The sequence below is a fragment of the Crotalus tigris genome, unplaced genomic scaffold, assembly GCF_016545835.1.
Source record: "Crotalus tigris isolate CLP2741 ecotype Arizona unplaced genomic scaffold, ASM1654583v1 scf7180000024374.3283719, whole genome shotgun sequence".
NCBI classification, from domain to species: domain Eukaryota; kingdom Metazoa; phylum Chordata; class Lepidosauria; order Squamata; family Viperidae; genus Crotalus; species Crotalus tigris.
Window position 1 is genome coordinate 1,452,994 of NW_024100544.1, and position 21,082 is coordinate 1,474,075.

Consider the following 21,082-nt stretch of genomic DNA (forward strand, 5'->3'; position numbering starts at 1 on the left):
TTGACTTACCAGATGGAGTACTATATGATTAAACACTTGTAAAATATGATGAAAAGAATAGATAAATTATGGATATAAAGGGGTCCCACAGTAAGAGGGATAAGATATACAAGTAGTATAGTATTTTTTATAATATGTTGTTGTTGTTGTTGTTGTTAATTGTGAAGTTGTGTCCGACCCATCGCGACCCCATGGACAACATTCCTCCAGGTCTTCCTGTCCTCTACCATCTTCTGGAGTCCATTTAAATTCACACCTACTGCTTCAGTGACTCCATCCAGCCATCTCATTCTCTGTCGTCCCCTTCTTCTATTGCCCTCAATCTTTCCCAGCATTAGGCTCTTCTCCAGTGAATCCTTCCTTCTCATTAGGTGGCCAAAGTACTTGAGTTTCAACTTCAGGATCTGGCCTTCTAAAGAGCAGTCGGGGTTGATCTCTTCTAGGACTGACCGGTTTGAACGCCTTGCAGTCCAAGGGACTCGCAGGAGTCTTCTCCAGCACCATAGTTCAAAGGCCTCAATTCTTTTGCGCTCAGCCTTTCTTATGGTCCAACTTTCACAGCCATACATTGCAACTGGGAAAACCATGGCCTGGACTATACGCACTTTTGTTGGCAGGGTGATGTCTCTGCTTTTTAGAATGCTGCCTAGATTTGCCATAGCTTTCCTCCCCAGGAGCAAGCGTCTTTTAATTTCTTGGCTGCAGTCCCCATCTGAGGTGATCTTGGAGCCCAGAAAAATAAAATCTGTCACTACCTCCATTTCTTCCCCATCTATTTGCCAGGAATTGAGAGGGCCGGATGCCATGATTTTGGTTTTCTTAATGTTGAGTTTCAAGCCAACTTTTGCACTCTCCTTCTTCACCCGCATCAAGAGGCTCTTTAGTTCCTCTTCACTTTCTACCATCAGAGTGGTATCATCTGCATATCTTAGGTTGTTGATATTTCTCCCGGCAATTTTAATTCCAACTTTTGATTCATCTAGCCCTATATGAAACGTAAAAATATTGGGATGGTGTATGTCAGTGGTTCTCATCCTTTCTAATGCCGTGACCCCATAATACAGTTCCCCGTGTTGTGGTGACCCCCAGGGATGTGGCCAAGTGGGTGTGGCCACCAATAAGAGGAGTAGGACAACCAGGAAAAAGGGGAAAAAATGGTGGACAGCGTGGTTTGGCGACCCCCGTGAAATGGTCATTCGACCCCAAATGGGGTCCTGACCCACAGGTTGAGAACCACTGGTGTATGTGAATGAAAAGTTTGGATATTTAAAGGTTATTAACTTTGAGAAAATTATGACTGATAAGAATGGTTTGAATACAGAGGAAAAATTAAGCTTAAAAAAGAATCTTGAAAACAGGATATATAGTGACTTAATAAGATGACTTTTATAAATACAGTTAAAATATAAGCTGATCAGAAAAGATGTTATATGTTGATGTTACTGTTATTTGTACAAACCCAAGAAAAAGGTTTATACCCAACTTTATATGAATCAAAAAATTTAAGAATTATATTTGTTTAATGTTGACAAAAGGAGAATACTATTGGAAGAAGAGAAGATCAAAAAATATATCATTAATTAATTAATATAGTGACTATGGAACTATAGAAATTAATTATTGTTGATTGTTTTTTAAATATATGAACCCAGACAACACTCTGTTTACTAAGCACTAAAGAATGTTATTGTAAAAAATCAATAAAATATATTTTTTTAAAAAGAAACAAAACTTTATCATATAGATTTATGTTCTTTACTTGCTTTACCATTGTAAATTCAGGTGCCTTGTAAATTTTGTAAGTTGTAAATTCTCGTGTTTAGGTTCATGAGAACAAGTTACTGTGTTCACATTTTTCACTCCTCTTTCAACTTAATTTGTATATTCATAGTTTTCATTTCTTCTCATAATTTCATGTTGCTATCCAGAGTAGTAATATTTTTTATCCAGAGTAAGCCAATGCTTTTTACAAATGTTAGTCATCTCATAAAATAATTTGCCATGATTAGCTTCCATAAGAATACATATTGATTGCAATTTGTCCAACACCTTAGGGTTGATTCATCCTGAAAAAGACTCTCTGTCCCAGATCGAATTAAGCCTGAAAAGACAGAAGACATTTCTGCTTTAGAAATCTCAGTAATGGTTTAATTTCACTGTCAAGACTAATTATTCTATAGGAGAGAGGCTCTTCCTTGTTTTTTTTTTCACCATTATTTTATAAGGTACAGTTAACTCTTCTTAAAAAGTACTAATGTATGCTTAGCAAAGTTAAAAATGCAAAATAGATGTGTAAAAAAGGCTTATCAAACTATGCTCTGACTAAAGTATTCTAAACACATACTGCTTATATATTTTGTCAGAAATGTTCTCAGTATCTAAGGATAAGATTACAAATTGGTCTTCATTTTTATTCAGCCCTATTAAATCTACAACTAACCTAACCTAACCTAATGTTGTCTGCTGCTTGTCTAGTTTTTATAAACTCTGCTTTTATCATTTTTAATGACAGAACTTGTTGTAATCTTTTTGCTAACACTGCTGTTAACGTTTTTGTATCAATGTTAATCAGTGAGATTGAACACTGGGCATGATCTTTGCCTTATTTTAGTGTAACTGTAATATAAACTTGATTAAATTCCTTGGATAATATTTCCTGATCAAGTATCTTTTCATATAATTGACAAAGAGTTGACATTAAAAATTAGGAAGCCTTTATTAGGAGTGGAGTTCATATGTATAAATATAATGAAATGTGGGATACAATAGGTTTTAAAAAGCATGATGGTTGTATACAGGTAGTACTCAACCTAATGTACTCAACATAATGACAATTCCAAGTTAAAATGATCTTTGAAAAGGTCCTTTTTATGGCCCATAAAGTACTTCTGGCAATTATAAAATGTTGCTTCATGCCCTTTGCATTCACTATTCAGATGTTTGCTTACCAGCTCGTGTTTATGACCAGTTGCCAAATGCCCTGTGATTATGTGAGCCCTGCTGCAATCTTCTTTGCTGGCTTCCAGAGAAAGTTAGTGGGGAAGCCAACAGGGAAGCTTGCAAGTGGATGGAATGGAGCAGAGCTGAAATCCCTTGTGGGACTGCAGGAAGGGAGCTGAAAATTGGAAGATTTCAACTCCATTCCTGCAGCCTGATGAAAGATTTTTTTCTCTGAACTTTCAAAAGAGCTGAAATCCTTTCCTTGGCTACGGGAATATTTGAGAGTGAAAGGGCTGCCTGCTGGAGGATTTCAGCTCCTCATCACTTCTAAGGCTTTAGGTACAATCCCAATAGTAATGTATATGTGAGTGAAGACAGTAAGCTTTTTTCAAGAATGAATGAACACCAGTGTGCTTGTGGGCATGAGGCAGTGCTAACAACACTTCTTAAAAGAGACTGGCAACAATACTTTGGTTCCCTTAACTGGGTGTTGTTCAATGGAATGCAGCTTGTTTTTTTTTAACCACATTTTTCCCATTAAAAAAATCACTTGACTTCCTTAAATTTTAAAAAGGAAAGCATCCAACATAAGCTGAAAATATGTGCGAATCTTGAATATTCATAGACATGAGAAAGGCATTATGTGATGGGAAGATTATGAGCAAAGGTTCTGCTATCATACTTGGATTCCCAAGCTCGGTTTAATTTTGGCTTGAAAGGTTTTTTAATTTAGTCTATGTCTCCAGGAAGAATGGATATTTTAGATTTGCCTTTATTCAGACATTCTGAAACTTTAAATTGGTCCTTGTGTAGTCTGTTTTGATACACACTGATAATGAAGCAGATATACATCTCTATTTCTGTCAGACAGACAGGCATTTATTAATGCATTTAAAGTTTTATTTGAATAGCTCTCTAGAACATTTCTATTCCCATACATAATTGATGAACATTTGCTTTTGTGTGGCAGCTTAAGAATATTTAATTTGTAAGAGGAAACAAAGCTACCTTGCATTCTTTAGCCACGCAATCATTAATTTCTTCAATTGTTATTTAATGGAAAAGAGAATATTTGTGCAATGGTTTGTATTTAAGTTTGAATAATGATGTGATATGATACATTGACTATTTGCATTTAAGCAATCCCTAGAGCAGTACTTCCTGAAGACATGTGGACTTCATCTCCCAGAATTCCCCAGCCAGCCAGTTAGGTGTCCTCAATCTTTTTTAAAACTGAATGAAAACCGCATAGTGAGTAAATTACTAGCATTGGTTCTACTCTTGGTTTCTTCCTGATTTCACTGATAGTATATTATTCATCATCTGTGCTTGCATTCATGTGCATGTGGATACATAAGTTTAAAAAGGATATTTCTTCCCAAACTATATTTGGCTCCTTGTGGACATGGTCTCTGAAGCTGAAGCTCAAATACTTTGGCTACCTAATGAGAAGAGAGAACTCATTGGAAAAGACCTTGATGTTGAAGGCAAAAGGAGAAGGGGATCGCAGAAGATGAGATGGTTAGATAGCATCATTGATGCAATGAACATGAATTTGGGCAAACTCAGGGGAAAAGTGGAGGATGGGGGGGTTGGCATACAATAATCTATAAGATCATGAATAATCAGACACAATTTAATGATTGAATAACAACAAGAACAGGATCTATGGCAATTAATAAGACATCATCCTGTCTAATAAATAGGTTCTTTTGGCCCTGCAACCTCAAATGTAGAATATATTGTGCTTTCTATGATTTCTCTACATCTGTGAGCTGTATCCTTGCCTCTTTATGCTCCACTGTTCAGCCAGGGTGTGCCAGTGGCTTCGAGAAGGCCAACCTTGGAGTGTGTTCCTTCCTTAAGCAGGCTGTCACAATGTTCTCTGGGTTCTTTTAGAACCGGAGGTATATTTATAAGGTTTACAAGGATGCAATGGACACAGAGAAACAAGATAAGAACAGGCTTTGGAGCTTTTTTAATGTACTATATACAATGCAGTTATGTACAATAGGTATATTTACCATAGGTTTTTGTAAAAGGAGACATGGTGGTGCAGTAGTTAGAATGCAGTATCGCAGGCTAAATCTGCCCATGGTCTGGAGTTCCATCCTGACCAGCTCAAAGTTGACTCAGCCTTCCATCTTTCCGAGGTCGGTAAAATGACCCAGATTGTTGGGGTGAATATGCTGACTTTGTAAACTGCTTAGAGAGGGCTGTGAAGCACTATGAAGTGGTATATAAGTCTTAATTGCTATTGCTGTTGTACCATACAGTCAAAGCTTTTAGCCTGGTGTCAGGTTTCTTCCTGAGTCTTTCTCCTAGAGACTATTTAGTTCTCTTGGTAACTGTTTCACTCCGTCCTCCCCAGCTTCTGGATGTATGAAGAGAGGGTAAAAAGCAATGAATGTACTGAATATACGACTAGTTCCTCAGCATGGCTTGTTTCCTTTTTTCGATCTGTTTAACTGAAATATCTGCTGTTTAACTGAACTATTTCATTTGGGAAATAACCTCTCGCGGCTCTTCTGTCCAGTCCTTCCTTTCCCCAGAGACCAAGACTTCTCCATCAGCAGTCTTTCTTCTTCCTATCTTGGGTCCTGCATGAAGCCAGCTGTTTCCCTCTTTCCCATCTTGGACCTTGAGTGAAAATATACTCTCTGAGACCTCATTTTCCTTTTTCCAGGGAAACCCTTCATGGACTTTAATTTTACCTCTCTGACCAACTGAACTGCGAGAAGCTGGAAGAAGCATTTTTAGAGATTTATATGACTCTGATTTCTTTTTTTTTTTATTGAAAGTTTTATAAATTTTACAAAAAGACAAAAACAATACAAAACAAAAGACAACATATACAAAAAAGAAACTAAACATTACATATATATATAAAAAAAAACCCCATCCCCCACCCCTCACAAAAACCCTCCCTTCCCCCCCCTGAGCTTCCCAGAGCAGAATATAGGCTTAATTAAAAATTAAGAAATAAAAATAAAAAATTAAATTAAAAAATTTATATTATATATATATATATAAAAAATATCTATATATATATATAAAAATAAAACTTATAAAAAAGCTATGTGATATTTTTGTATACCCAATCTAAATTGTATAAATTTTATCCATTTGTCCCAAACAGCAAGGAACTTCTCTTGCGTTTGTTGCTTTAAGAAAGCCGAAATCTTTGCCATTTCCGCCAGATAAGCTACTTTAAGAAACCATTCCTGCAATGTAGGCAAAGATTCCTTCTTCCAATATTGTCCTACTAACAGCCTAGCGGCTGTAATCAAATTTAACATCAATACAACCTCCTTTGTATCACAATCTGTAACAATGCCTAACAAAAATAATTGCGGAGTAAATTTTACCCTCCTTCTAAAAATTCTCTGGATATTCCACCATATTTTGATCCAAAATGCTTTTATCTCTCTGCATGACCACCAAATATGATAATAGGAAGCATCCTTATAACCACATCTCCAACATTTGGGTTGCACGTCAGGGTACATAAGAGACATTTTTTGTGGATCAAGGTGCCATCTATAAAACATTTTATAAAAATTCTCCCTAAGGTTCTGTGCTTGTGTAAATTTGACATTTCTCACCCAAATGGTTTCCCAAATGTCCAATGAGACTGGGACACCAAAATTCTGCGCCCATCTAATCATACAATCTTTAATTAATTCCGTTTCTGAGTCCATTTCAACTAATACCCCATAAATTCTCTTGATATGGGTTTGTCTTTGATCCTTGACTTGCTTAATAAGATTTCCATCTTCTCTAAGAAAACCCAATTTACAATCCACCTTCCATTTATCTACTAGTTGCCTATATTGAAACCAAGAATAAATAATATTTTCTTGCGCTAAATCTTCCCGTAATCTTAACTGCCAGTTTTGCCCATCCCATCTAAGTAACTGACTATAAGACACCATGTCCATTTTTACTCCTCTTTTTATTCCTTCTATCGCATGCCAAGGTATAGCCCATAATGGAACTTTAAAATCACTTTTATAATATTTTCTCCAAATCCTAAGTAAAGAAATTCTTAAAATATGAGATTTAAAGACCCAGTCCATTTATGACTCTGATTTCTTGAAGGAATGATAATAAAAGTCTAAAGAATCTAAAAAAGAATTGAAGAATAGAAAGTGATAAATACATGTCTGGTGAGAATATTGAAAAACAGTAAGACTGCAGATATAGATGGCCTAATTGGAGAAATGTTAAAATATGGGTATGGTTTCCTTACACAGTAGCTCTGTTCCTTATTTAATATGTTTGTGAAGCTGCGTGTCTGCTTGTAATTTGGAAGAATGCATTATTTTTTTTTATTTAAAAGTTTTATAAATGTATTACAATATAAACCCCCCACCCCTTCCCCCCCCCCACTTCCCAGAGCTGATTACAGGATAAAAAATAAAATAAACCAACATAATCTAACTAACATTAACCAACTATACTATCAATCAAAACCATAACACACTTTAACTCCTTCTCCCAACAAATATTAACAATTTAAGTCAAAAATAATAAAATAATTAAAACTAATAATAATTATCTAAAATCTATTCAAAAGCAAGATAATACTTTTCAATCTCATATTTCTTCTGAATGTAATCAATCCATCTTCTCCAAACCATAATATATTTTTCTTGTGAATGATCCTTCAAATAGGCGGAGATTTTCGCCATGTCTGCTAAATTAGACACTTTAAGTATCCATTCTTCCAAAGTAGGCAATAAGTTTTTCTTCCAATATTGCCCCACCAATAATCTTGCATCTGTTATAAGGTTCAACATCAAATTAGTTTCTTTAACATCAAAATCTACAATAATACCCAACAAAAACAATTGTGGGGTAAACTTTATCTTTCTCTTAAAAATCTTTTGAATATTCCACCAGATCTTAATCCAAAAAGCTTTAATATCTCTACAAATCCACCAAATATGAAAATAAGTTGCATCTAAATTTCCACATCTCCAACATTTGGGCTGTAAATTCAGATACATGCGGGACAACTTTTGGGGATCCAAATGCCATCTATAAAACGTTTTATAAAAATTTTCTCTTAAATTTTGCGCCTGAGTGAATTTTACATTTCTAACCCAAATTGTCTCCCATATATCCAATAAAATCGGCTCTTGAATATTTTGCGCCCATTTAATCATACAGTCTTTAACTAATTCTGTTTCAGAATCCAATTCTATTAAAACATTATAAATTTTTTTATATGAGTTTGACTTTGATCTTTAATCTGTTTTACCAATTTCATATCCTCTAAAGTGATACCAACCTTTTGATCTAAACTCCACCTCACTAACAATTGATTATAATGAAACCAAGAGTGTACAATATTTTCTTGCTTCAACTCAGTCAAACACTTTAATTGCCAATCTTGCCCAACCAAACTAAGTAATTCCTTATAAGAAATCTTATCCAAATTCACTCCCCTGGATACTCCCTCTATCACGTGGAAGAATGCATTATTGTCTCCCTATACAAAAAGAAATTTAGAAAGAGAAGGACAAAACAATTAGTTTGTAAAGTTGAGTTGAAGATGTCAGATGGAATTTTGATCGAAAGAATACCAAAAGATACAGTGTTCAAGATTTAGGAAGTAGATTGTGTCTTTTGCTAGACAAACTGGATCTTTGTCTGCAGGTCTTTGAAAAATGTATGAACGTGAGAAAGTTTATTGCATGCCTCTAGATTTAGAGGAAATATGATAAAATATATAGGAATGAATTATGGCATATTTTTCATGAGTATGGCATTGAAGGTCATTGATCAATCCAATCTGAAGGATATATGATGGAAGTTGTGGTAAGGAAGGTTTTTCCCCAGCTTTAGTTTTATGCCATTTGTGATTTTTCAGGACCAGAAAGTGCTAGCAACAGTGACTCATGATCTTATCATGTGATGGATTAACTAGTATAATACACTCTAAGTGGGGCTTTTCTTAAACCGCACCTCTAATGAAGGATATGGCTATTGTTATTGTGTTATTGCCACAAAGTTCTAATATTATGGGGTACATGTCAAAGTGTAGCTTGGAGCCAAGTTATTTGAAGATTGCTTATTCTAGGTCGGGGTGCCAAACTGCCGGCCTGCGGGCCGGATGGGCCACTCCAAAACTGTGCCCACCCCATTGCCGGCAATGGGAAAAAAGTCACGAAATGTTGAGACATGTCATGAGTTTGACACCCGTGTTCTAGATGTCTGCAGAAAGTGCCTGCTGAAAGTCCTTGGAAGTAATGAATGGGGGCCTTTTGAGTGTAAACACATGGTATGTGAACACGGATAGGATGTTGGACTGCTGATTTATTTTGCTTTAAATGTGGCCATTTTATATAAAGTTGTACATACACAGTAGATCAAATCATGTTTCAGTGAATCAGAATTTGGAAGAAAATTTTGTATCCAAGTAATTAGTAAAAAGTTTAAAGTTGAACAGAAATTGGATATTTCAGCAAGACAATGATCTGAAACATTTTGTTCAGTTAACCAGAAAAGAAAGATACCGTAAATGTTTTGTAATGGCATTCTTGAATATGGTTGAAGACATGCAGTGCATGCCATGAGACCTACAAATATTTCTGAACTAGAAGAATTCTGAAAGGAAGAGTGGGGAAAGAAGTCCAAAAGCAAGAATAGAAATAGTGAAATAACTACATAAATAGAAAGAAAATTAACTATAGAAAATGTTTGGGAGCTATTATTTCTTCCCCCCCAAAAAAAGTTACAGTGGGGTCCAAATTTTTCCACCTATCAAACTCACTGTTCTTATTTTGAATTTATAAACAACTTGACACTCAGAATTGCAGAGAATTGTTTAACTTTTTATCATATAAAGATTGTGGCAACGTTTGGTCACTTAAGGAGTCACTCTATGCTGGAAATGCTGGCTTAATGTTTGTTGAAGGGAATAATGGAAGACTGATGAGAAGAGGGAATAATAGAAAACTGATGTGAAGAGGGAATGAGATGTAACACCCAGAACAGGAGGATTTTTCTGTATTTCTATGTTTCAGTATTTTATGGCATGTTTTATTTACTAGTAGCAATCTTATTCACTGAGTGCTAATGCTTATTTACTCAGATGGGCACCATCCATACAGGTCAGATAGTGTTTAATATGTTGGAATAGCTATCAGGAAGATCCAATTTCAGTTTCAGCCTCAGCCATGATATGAACCAAAAGATCTTGCAATGATAAATGAGTGACCTGGCCTATCTCACATAATTGATGTATGGAGAGATGGCCTAGTTGTAGGACAGAATTTGATCCCACTTTTGGCTCTTAGAGAAAAGATGGTTCGTAAAGGTATTGAATGAATTCTGAACAGAGTCACCTTTTTCTTTGCAACGTTTTTATTAAAATATCACTTATATGGACTAGAATGGGATTTGCACTGTATGATACTCTTGGGTTTCTTTCAGAGAAGATTTTTTGTGCTTCAGAAATGACACCTTTCTCATTGTGACACAGAGGTGATCATGGTTGTTTCCTCCCTCAGCCTTCACCTGGCATTTCCAATGCCAGAAGAGATTTCTGCTTTTGAGAAGCAGATTTGTTGAAAAAAAGGTTGCCTTAGTTTTGTGGGTTGCCCAGATGCAGTGATATCATGGAATTTACTGTTGAATCGAACCACCTTTCCTGCTTTAGTTTGTACTGATGAATTTAGTTTTATAGTCTTGAAGGTTTCTTTGTTGGTTTGCTTTAATGGAAAAAGCTTATATACCTGTTCTGCTATTGTTCTGAACAAAATATTGTGTATATAGTAAGGGAAATGCATGTTCAAGAACCAAAATAATTAAAACAAATGAAAATGAAAATATGACTGCCCTAGCCATCAGTGCTATGATGTCTGAATGATAAAAGGAAATTAGTTTTTATTATTGTAGTTGTAAATCTGTTAATATTAAACAAAGCTCTCTGATTTAGAGAGGGAAGAGAATGCCCTTGACTCATGGTTTCCTAGCACATGGTTTCCTAGCACCTAGACTTGAATAAAAGAAAATTGATATAACAAATATCCATTGCAGTATTTTTACTAAAGGCTGTTTTCAGTATCTGTCAAGGAAACATTACAGAGACCTGTCTGACTCTTCTAAATTGCAATATATTGCTCGTGTAATTTAATAAAGTTAACAGAATTTGTGTTATTTCTGAACAACAACATGTATTTGGAGGGTTTTTTAAAAAAATTTGAAGTTTACATTAGATCATAAAGAACTGTGTATTTATCCTACACGGTTATGAGATGATGAGATTACATACACAACATAGGTACTTGACTTACTCATTTGAGCCCCAAATTTCTGTTGTTAAGCAAGGCATTTGTTAAGTGAATTTTGCCCCATTTACAACATTTCTTGCCACAGTTGTTAAATGAATCACTGCAACTGTTAAATTAATAACACGTCTGTTAAGTGAATCTGGCTTCCCCAATGTCTTCGCTTGTCAGAAGGTCGCAAAAGGGGATACCGCAATCATCATTATTATGAACTATTGCCAAATTCTGAATTTTGATCACATGACCATGGGGATGGTACAATGGTCCTAATTGTGAAAAACAGTCATAAGGTCACTTTTTTTCACTACCGTTGTAACTTTGAATGGTTACTAAATGAACTGTCAAGGACTGCCGGTATAATTGTCATGTTCTTCACTAAATCCACTAATTAATTTATATTTTTGTTTGTATGTATGTGCTTGTGTGTCTTTCAGGCAGAGAATTCCGCACTGGCTATGGAAAATAAAAATCAGCGAGAGCAGTATGAAAGGTGTCTTGATGAGGTGAGATGGATGGAAAGTTGGTCTCCTAGTGACTAGTCTTTGGTTAAATGTCCCCTTCTCCCTCCCATACTCAGCTTTCTGACTTGCTTCTGTTTTCTTTTAATTCTCAATCTCAAGTTTTTAATTATTTTTTTAACTGATTTATTGAAAATATTTATATAACTGGCCGTCTTTCAGACAACCATTCTATTATTTGTAGAATGCTATATGTCTGAATCATAAACTAATTCACATAGTTTCATTTCAGTTATTAGCAAATTTCTTAGGATAATGAGAATTATTGCAAAGGAGCCATCGTAGGCAGTTCGATTTTCACACAGATTTTGCTGTATCCTTTTTTTTCCCAAATAACAAAAGTTCTTTTAGCTCAAAACTCCAGGCATCAAGACCAACAATATCTTCTCTACTAATTAAAAAGTGGGAGGTTTTTGTCTATCCGTGAACTAAAGAATATGAAGGAATGAAGCTCGTGGCTTTAGAGTTGTAAAACCATGGGGTTGGAAGGGATTCATGGTTCTTCTGGTCCAGTCTACCGCCCAGTACAGGCTTCCTTGGACCATCCCAGACACATGGCTATCCATGCTTTGAAAACCTCTAGGCACGGAGCATCGGTGACTCTAGGAGGCAGACTGTAATTCTCATGGTCTTGAAATTCCTCCTTAATCCTTAATTTCTTGACCATGAGAATTTCAGCCTGCCTCCTGGAGTCACTGATGCTCCATGACTAGAGGTTTTCAAACAAAGCTTGAAAAGCCATGTGTCTGAGATGGTCCAAGGAAGCCTGGCAACTGAGAAGATAAAAATCATAGGAGACTTAACAGTTTTGCAGTAAATAGGCAGATTATGATAGCCAGATATATTCCCTGTGGGGGCCTTGGAAAAAAATAGAATTACTAAGAAGTGGTGGCCTTGGAAAAAAATAGAATTACTAAGAAGTGTTACTTTGACAAAGAAGACTTGGATATTGTTTGTTAAGTGGCATAGTTTGGAAGGGGTGTAGTGGTAAGCAGATATAGCCTTTTGTGTTATAATGGCGAAGGTCATTATGATGACACCATTTTAAAGTAGTATAGCAAACAAGCCAAATGAAAAATCGAATGGTTGATCTTCGCACAATAAAATTATGAAACCAAAACAAAGTTAAAGAAGATAAAATCCAATCAATTTGCAATCACTAAAAAAATGATTCAGCATGCACTATTGCTATCAAAATTGATAACTGAATAATGAAATTAAATAGAGCCAATAAGCCATAAACTTTAAGAGTGTGTTACCTCACTTGCATGGCTAAGAATAGTATTGCCCAAGCTAATCTCTTTGATTGCACTGTAGATGGAAAGGGATTATGTTTTTAAACCCTTGTTATATAAATTAAAATTAGTTTTTGCCCAAAGAGTATAAGGGAACTACAGGCCAAATACTGGACAGCCCTTGACATGAAGAAAGTAAGAGGGAAGAATACACAACCAAAATGGGACCTGAGATAAGAAATAAGAAAGAAAAGATCAGATTCATCTTTTTTCAGAATTGCTGGATAGATCCCATTGTGAGTAAAAAAAGGAGAAGAAGTATTTTATTTCTTCCATTTCTTGAGTTTCTTATAAAGTAAGAAAGGTAGGATAAAAAGCTAATAAATAAATAACATTATTATTTTTTAAAAGGACTAACATTCTTCTTTTTAAAAGTTATCCCTGAAACAGTTGCTTTCAAATTAATTAAAATCTCTGTTATTTCCTCTAAGGAAAAATATATTGTGTACTTGAATTAAACTGTAGTGTAAACAGCACTTTATGTCCTTCCTTCCTTCCTTCCTTCCTTCCTTCCTTCCTTCCTTCCTTCCTTCCTTCCTTCCTTCCTTCCTTCCTTCCTTCCTCCCTGCCTCCCTGAACAATAAATAAATAAGCTCAGGAAATTGTAGCATGAAAAAAGAAAAAAAGTATTGATTTTATTTTAAGGCATTAATTTACCTTACGCACATTACATAATATTTTGTGACATTTGTAATAATCTATTTGTTAGCATATAGTATCTAATGCTCCATCTTGCTGTTGTTAGGCAGTTGTTTAGTAATTCCATAAATAAAAGCATCCATATATCATCTTCCCAATATACTATCTTAATTTCAGACACTTGGTTTATTAAAATTTGTAGAATTCCTGAAATATTTTATCCTTCTCCTCTCTTATTATATCACTTTGTCTATGTGCAGTTGTTTCAATGAATATGTGGGTACTTTACAGAACTCCCAAAATTTAGGATATTAATCGTGAAGTTTAAAGTATTTGCTTATTTGTAGATTTAAAAAAAACCAATATAGCATATTTCTTCTGTGCCACTCTTACCAAAAAGTTATAGTTATATATTCTTGTGAGTTCTAACTACAGTTTTAATCTGTGTCTTGTATTATTAAATCATAGAGATAGCTATTTTATATGACCTTTGCTGTCTGTGATGCCTTAGGTTAGAGAACAATTTTGGAAATGATAGGAAGGGAATCAGGCATTTTATGAGAACGTGAATCATTTCAAGCATTTGACTTCTATAAAAATATAAGTATTTAGAAAAAGGCTGAATTCCTGTATTAAATTCTAATTCACAGGAAACAAAATTTTTAAATCACATTAGTGGAAGAAAGGGTATCTAATTTCTAAACAATCATTTACATAAAAAGGGCTTCATAGCAGAAAACAAAAATGGTAGTATATCGCTCATTCAATTATTATTAATCGCATAATAAGAATATGTGATAGACTTTATCTAATTTGGAATTTTAAATTTAATGATAAATAGGAAACTAAATAAGATGAAAATACAGAAAATAATAATCCTAGTAGATGAGGAAAGAATGGAGTAAAATTAATGGTATACATAGTTCTTTAAATCAAAGCTTTTGTTATTTGATTTAAGTCTATATAAAAAAAAGTATGGTAAAATTCTACTCTGATTGAGCTGTAGGTATTTTAATTTTCTGGAGCATGCAACGCCACCTAGCTGCAATGAACAGATGATCTTTTTTTTTTTTTTCCTTTTTGATACTTTCAGGGTTGCCTTTTCCATTTGGAGGAGAGAAATGCTGGTTTCTACCTTCAAACTAATTGACTTGTGTGGCTCCTGGTCTGAATTGGTTCTACCCCTTTCACTTTGCAGGGTGAAAAACGTTGTGTTGAGGGGGTCATTTAAAAAACTACCGAGTTTAGATTAGCCAAAATGTATAATGGATATTCATCTATGTGTTGGAAATGTAAAAAAGAAAAGGGCACCTTTTTTCATGTATGGTGGACATGTAGAGAAGCACAGGTGTACTGGCGTATGGTCTGGGATTGGGCAATAGAAATGACTAGGCAAAACATTCAATATAAACCGGAGACATTCCTATTAGGAATACTAGAGAAAAATGTAAATAAAGAGGACACACATTTAATTATCCATGTGGTCACAGCAGCAAAGATACTATTTGTTCAAAAGTGGAAAGCAATGGAAGTACCGAGTGGGGAAGCACTAATAAAGAAAATTATGTATTGTGCAGAACTAGACAGGATAACTAAAAGATTAAAAAATCAGGAAGAAACAGAATTTTATCGAATATGGAAGAAATTTTATAGATGGAGGGGAAAAAATGGAGGTCACAATAAAGAGATAAACTGAGATAGAGACTAGAAATGTATAGTTTGTATATAGATATATTATATGTAATTAATATACAATATGGACTGAGATGTCAGTCAAAGACGATTTACCATGTTCAATGTTTTTAATCCTTTTTTTTTCTTTGTACTTAATAAAAATTAAAAAAAAACCTACCAAGTTTTGACATTAAAAAAAACAACAATAGACACTCGGTTTCTATGGAAGTTAGGAGAATTTATTTTTTTCCCCCAATTGTGAAAAATAATTCTCAGCTATGATTTATTTCTTTTATAGGTAGCCAACCAGGTTGTACAAGCTCTGCTTACTCAGAAGGTAAGTCATTTATTTTCTCTGTGGTGCCAAAGGGAAAAAAAATACTTAACTAAAACTATCAACCTTTTTTATCCAGTAAATTGAACATGGTGATATATTGCGTTGAATCACTAGGAATCCCATTGATTCTCCTTCTGAGGCCATTGAATGAAGATTAAGAATTTATTTCAACCAACACAAAGCAGTGTCTTCCTGCTGATAAAATCCTGCAGAATAGGCAGAAGGCTCTTAGCCATTGAGTAGACTTTAATAATTTACAAGATTACTTCCAAGTTAAGCTGGACCTGAAATCTCATCCATATTTGGGAGTGTTAACATTTAATAAATTTATCACTGGTAATATATAGCGTTGGAATATGACCCCATTGTTTTAGATACTAGGTGATGCCATTCTTACAGATTTAGAACAACTGATTGCTTTGCTTAACATGTTCATTTACATGTGGGGCCACAGACAATCACATTCTTACACATGTAATGAGACATGCAGCTGTTTTTAGTTTTCTTGAAATGCACCTTGAAGATAGCCAACTTGGTTGGGGCTGCTATGCAATATGAATTGAATTTTCTCGCTTTTCTCCCAGCTTATATGTGTGTAGTCTTTTTATTTTATATACTGTATTTTAGTTATTATTTATGTATGACACTGAAGCTCATTTTTTCTGTAGCAAGATATGCTCTAGGGCAGTGCTTTTCAGACTTGCCAACTTTAAGACTTGGCAAGTGTAAACCCATGCTGGCTGGAGAGTTCTGGGAGCTGAAGTCTGCACTTCTTAAAGTTGTGAAGTTTGAGGAACACTGCTCTAGGGTTACAAATCAAAGCAAAACAGCGGTGGCCTGAAGCAGCATAAAATTACATTTGCATTGTGGGTTTATCTCTTTTTTTTTTCCCGGAACAAGGGAAAAGGAGACTTACCTTTTCCTTTGTCTGCCAAAACTTTAATCCACCCTTTCCCCCAACAAAGGCTGAGTTTATTCATCTAGAAGAGGACTTTGCCATTTGTCTATGGAGATTCTTAATCATCTGGGTCATGGTTGTCCCAAACGTGCTTTTTTCCAAAAGACAACTGGACTTTTTTGTTTCCTTGAAAATTTTCCCTTCCCAACAGTTTTGCGTGCTATAACTTAATCTTCCGCCAGATTCTGTTCCATCCAATTCTGTTCCTATGTGAGTCTATAAAGAGCTGTGGTGGCCCAGTGGATAGAATGCTGCATTGCAGGTTAATTCTGCGGATTGCCAGCAGTTCGAATGTGACCGGCTCAAGGTTGACTCAACTTTCCATACTTCTGAGGTTGGTAAAATGAGAACCCAGATTGCTGGGGGCAATATGCTGACTCTGTAAACCACTTAGAGCAGGGGTCCCCAACCCCCAGTCCGTGGATCAGTACTGGGCCGTGGCATGCCAGCAACTAGTCCGCACAAACAAGCAAAGCCTCATCCGCGAGATGCAGGCAGCACACAAAACAACACCCCCCTCCGGTCCGCAGAAAAACCTCTCCCCATAGAACCAGTCCCTGGTGCCCAAAAGGTTGGAGACCTCTGGCTTAGAGAGGACTGTAAAACACTGTAAAACGGTATATAAGTCTAAATTGCTATTGCTATTGCTATATGCTGCATTGTTTTGGAGCTCCTGTTAGTGTATTGGCATAATTGAATGGTTGCAGAGGGAAAAAGAGATTGTGTGCCCAGTGATGGCCCACTGTTTAAAAAAAGAGTGGTATATTTTTCTTGTATATCATATTTTCAGGGAGTCTAGGGCAATTTGATTGTTTGTGTTTGGAACATACGATGCAAAGCTAGGTAAAAATAGTCCTCAGTGTATGACTATTTCTTTAGTGGCCATTCTAAGTTATGACTGCACTGAAAAAAGTTACGTCTGGTCCTTGCATTTTCGACCATCACAGCATCCTCACAGTCACATGACTGTGATATCGGTGCTTGCCAACCATTGCATATTTACGATGGCAGCAGGGTCATACGATTGCCGTTTGCAACTTTTTCAGCCAGCTTCCAACTAGCAACATCAGTGGAAAAGCTGGCAGGGAAGGTCTTGCAAGTCATGGCCATGTGATGTCTCACTATTGACCACAGAAAAATTGGGTGCAGTCACATGATGCCTCACTTAATGTTTGAACTGCTTCACTCTGATTATCCGGTCCCTTTGTGGTTGAGTTGAACCCAACCTGTGTTCCCTAAATACTCCACTAGATAGCAGCACATAGCTAATTTCAGGACACTAAGCAAGTTAATTAGTGTTTACATGAAAAATCAACTAGTTTACAAGAAAGACTGGAAAAAATATCCTGGAAGAAGGTTGAGGACAAATAACTTTTTAAAACAAATAATATTCTGTTTATACTTTATCACATGGATATTACAGGGAGAAAGTTTGTACAGTTGGCTAGTCCTTCCTTCCTTCTTTCTTTGCTTCCTCCCTCCCTTCCCCCTCCCTCCTTTTTTAGTACTTTTTGGTTTGGAATAACATTTTTGCTTTATAATTATTTTTTTCTGAACCCCCCCCCCAAAAAAAAACCTACATGGTTTTTGATCATCTTTGTGGCCATGGTTATTAGGATTGTAAGAAATCCATTTGCAGGGGTGCATGGCAGAGAACCTACCCAGATCCATCTCTCCAAGAACAAAAATATCAGGCTCTTTTAAAAGTTCCACGTACATGACAGGTGTGTCAGTGTAAGTATAGTTGGTAGATGCCTGCATGTGCTTTCAGGAAATGGGGTGCACCAACACCAAGCATTCAAGAGGATGTGGGACTTTTGAGTAATGAGGTTTGCACAATTCTCAACAGTGATTCATTTGTTTCCTTAATGTTTCATAGATATTATGGAGTTAAAAGATGCTTTAATCTTTTAACTCCATAATATCTATGAAACATTAAGGAAACAAATGAACCACTGGAATATATTCCATGTGTGTCTGCTAAACAAATCCTAATTTCAAGGGCCTACAAGAATCAGATTAGCATTCTACAACATAACAATACTTTCTATGCGGGTGTCTTTGTGATTGTGTTCTTCTCAATATAGCATTATCTTACTTAAAAGCATCATCCTTCCATTTTCAAAACTACAAAGAAACCAAAACAAAAAACAGTGAAGAAAGGGGAGATAATATTTTCATAATATATTTATAGTACCTTTAGGATTAATTTCCCCCCCATAACTGTTCTTTTTACCATTATTAGAAGATACAAAAGCTACAGGTTGTATGGACTCCCTGTCAGTGGACCAAGAATATAGATTAAAATGCATTTAATAAAGTGATTTGCTTGATATTGACAACATTTGACAGATACACAGCCTTTTCTGAGTAACACCAGCTAATTTAATATCTTGAAGCTGAAACACAAAGCATTCTAAATGTTAATGAATGTTAACTCTTACAGCCCTTTTACAATGCTATCTGGACTGAGAGCATTTATACAAAAGGACAAGAAGGCAAAACTATACAGTAAATAGGAAATTCTGCTTTGGGGGTCAATCACAAATGTCTTCTACACTAATCCAAGTAAGATCCTGTAAACAGATAAGTCTTCTACTACATTACACTAAGACAGAACAAGTCATGTCACCAAGAGATGATACCCCAGAGGGACTTTATAAATACAGAAGGAATCTGAAGAACTCCTAACAGGAACACTGATCATGTGTATTACACTATGAAACTTCACTCGTCCTTTAAGGGATACTTTTGGTAGTGTTTTTATTATTTAAATTAATTAAATCTAATTAAACGATGGTTTAAAGAATGAGGTACAAATATCCCCAAAGTATATCAAATTATTGTGATTCTAACAGGATATGTTATCAAATGAGAACAAAAACTTGAGAGATTTATCAAGATCATTGAATGCTTGACATCTAATCTATAGTTTAAAATAGGCATGTTGGATATGTGTATTCTTTATAAGACATGGAATGCCTTTAGTGAACTCAATTTTGAGCAGGAAATATGAAGAAAAAATATATTCCATTGTGAATAGGATTGTTATTATGGGGTTTGTTCCTATTGTCTCTGCAGATTATAGTTTGGATTCAGAGATACATTAAAAACTGAAGAAGAAATAAGGGTCTTCCAGTCATACATTTAAAGGAGAATATTTGTAGCACAGGGTTAAAATGAGATAATGCACTGATGAAGTTACCTACTTTGGGTAATGAAACATCTGCAAGAAAACAACCAAGCTCCGAGAGCACCAAGGGCCCCTCAGTTACACATTTGCAAGAAATACAAATTTTGGAGCCCATGTGGTAATAGTGATTGGGGTGTTGGACTAGGAATGACAAGACCCAAATTCTAGTCTGCCTAAAGCAACAGAAGCTCCCTGGGTGATTTTGGCTAGTTTCTCTCAGCCAAACCTATCCAAGGGGTTGTTATGGAGGAGGAACACTGTTCTTGCTGTACAAAAAAGTGTAATCCATCCATCCATCTCTTCTGGTATGATTTAAGATACCTAGACTTCTACTTTTAAATAGTTCAGTTCTGCGAGTTGAAGTCTTTACAGATAGTCCTTGACATATAACAGTTTGTTTAGTGACCGTTCAAAGTTACAGTGTCACTGGAAAAAATGACTTATGACCATTTTTCACACTTACGACCATTTTTCACACTCACACCATTGCGCCATCCCCAAGGTCAAAATTCGGACACTTGGCAACTGGCATGTATTTATGACTGTTGCAGTGTCCCAGGGTCATGATGATCACCTTTTGCTACCTTCTGACAAGCAAAATCAATGAGGAAACCACAATCACATAACACCTCTGTTGCTAACTTAACAACTGCCGTGATTCACTTAATAACTGTGGCCAGAGAGATCATAAAATGGAACAAAATTCACTTAACAAGTGTCTCACTTAGCAACAGAAATGTTGAGCTCAATTGTGGTCATAAGTCGAGGGCTACCTGTACATCATGAAGTTGCCAAAGTTGAGAAACACTGTTCTAGCCAGTCACATTTTAATTTAACTTTAAATCTAGGAACAAGTAATGTCAACATCTAGGTTTTGAAATGAAACATGGGTGGTGGTGCTCAGTTTAAGTTAGTCTGAATTCCCGGATCTCATAAAACATTTATTCCTTTGAAGTCTGTGGTTTTCAATCTTAATTTTAGCTGCTAGCTCCTCCATATCTTATTTATTAGAAACCCTTTAAGAAGTAGCATTAGCACTTTTGCTTGCTTAAACAGAATATCTATAATAGTTCTCCGTGTGAGGCCTGCGATGATGCAGTTATTACCAGAGCATCTATTTGCTGAATTAAAGGATTTAGAATTGTGCTGCACTTCAAATAAAATATCATTGCCTCCTTGTCACTTTAGTAGGCAGAGAATATATAACTTGGTTAGCCTTAGGGGTATT

The 21,082-nt window shown here is 35.6% G+C and overlaps 1 protein-coding gene across 16 annotated transcripts in view; it reads left to right on the forward strand.

Annotated features, from left to right (window-relative positions):
- NCKAP5 (NCK associated protein 5) overlaps positions 1–21,082 on the forward strand; it is a 656,435-nt gene that overhangs the window by 473,517 nt on the left and 161,836 nt on the right. For 15 of the 16 annotated variants that reach the window (XR_005554850.1, XM_039328230.1, XM_039328233.1 and 12 more), the window contains 2 exons: positions 11,675–11,743; positions 15,665–15,703. Coding sequence is in view for 15 of the 16 variants with exons in the window: in XM_039328230.1 (XP_039184164.1) it covers positions 11,675–11,743; positions 15,665–15,703 (108 nt within the window). In the remaining variant the exon portion in view is untranslated. The remainder of the gene's footprint in view (positions 1–11,674; positions 11,744–15,664; positions 15,704–21,082) is intronic. The other variant, XM_039328239.1, reaches the window with a different exon arrangement.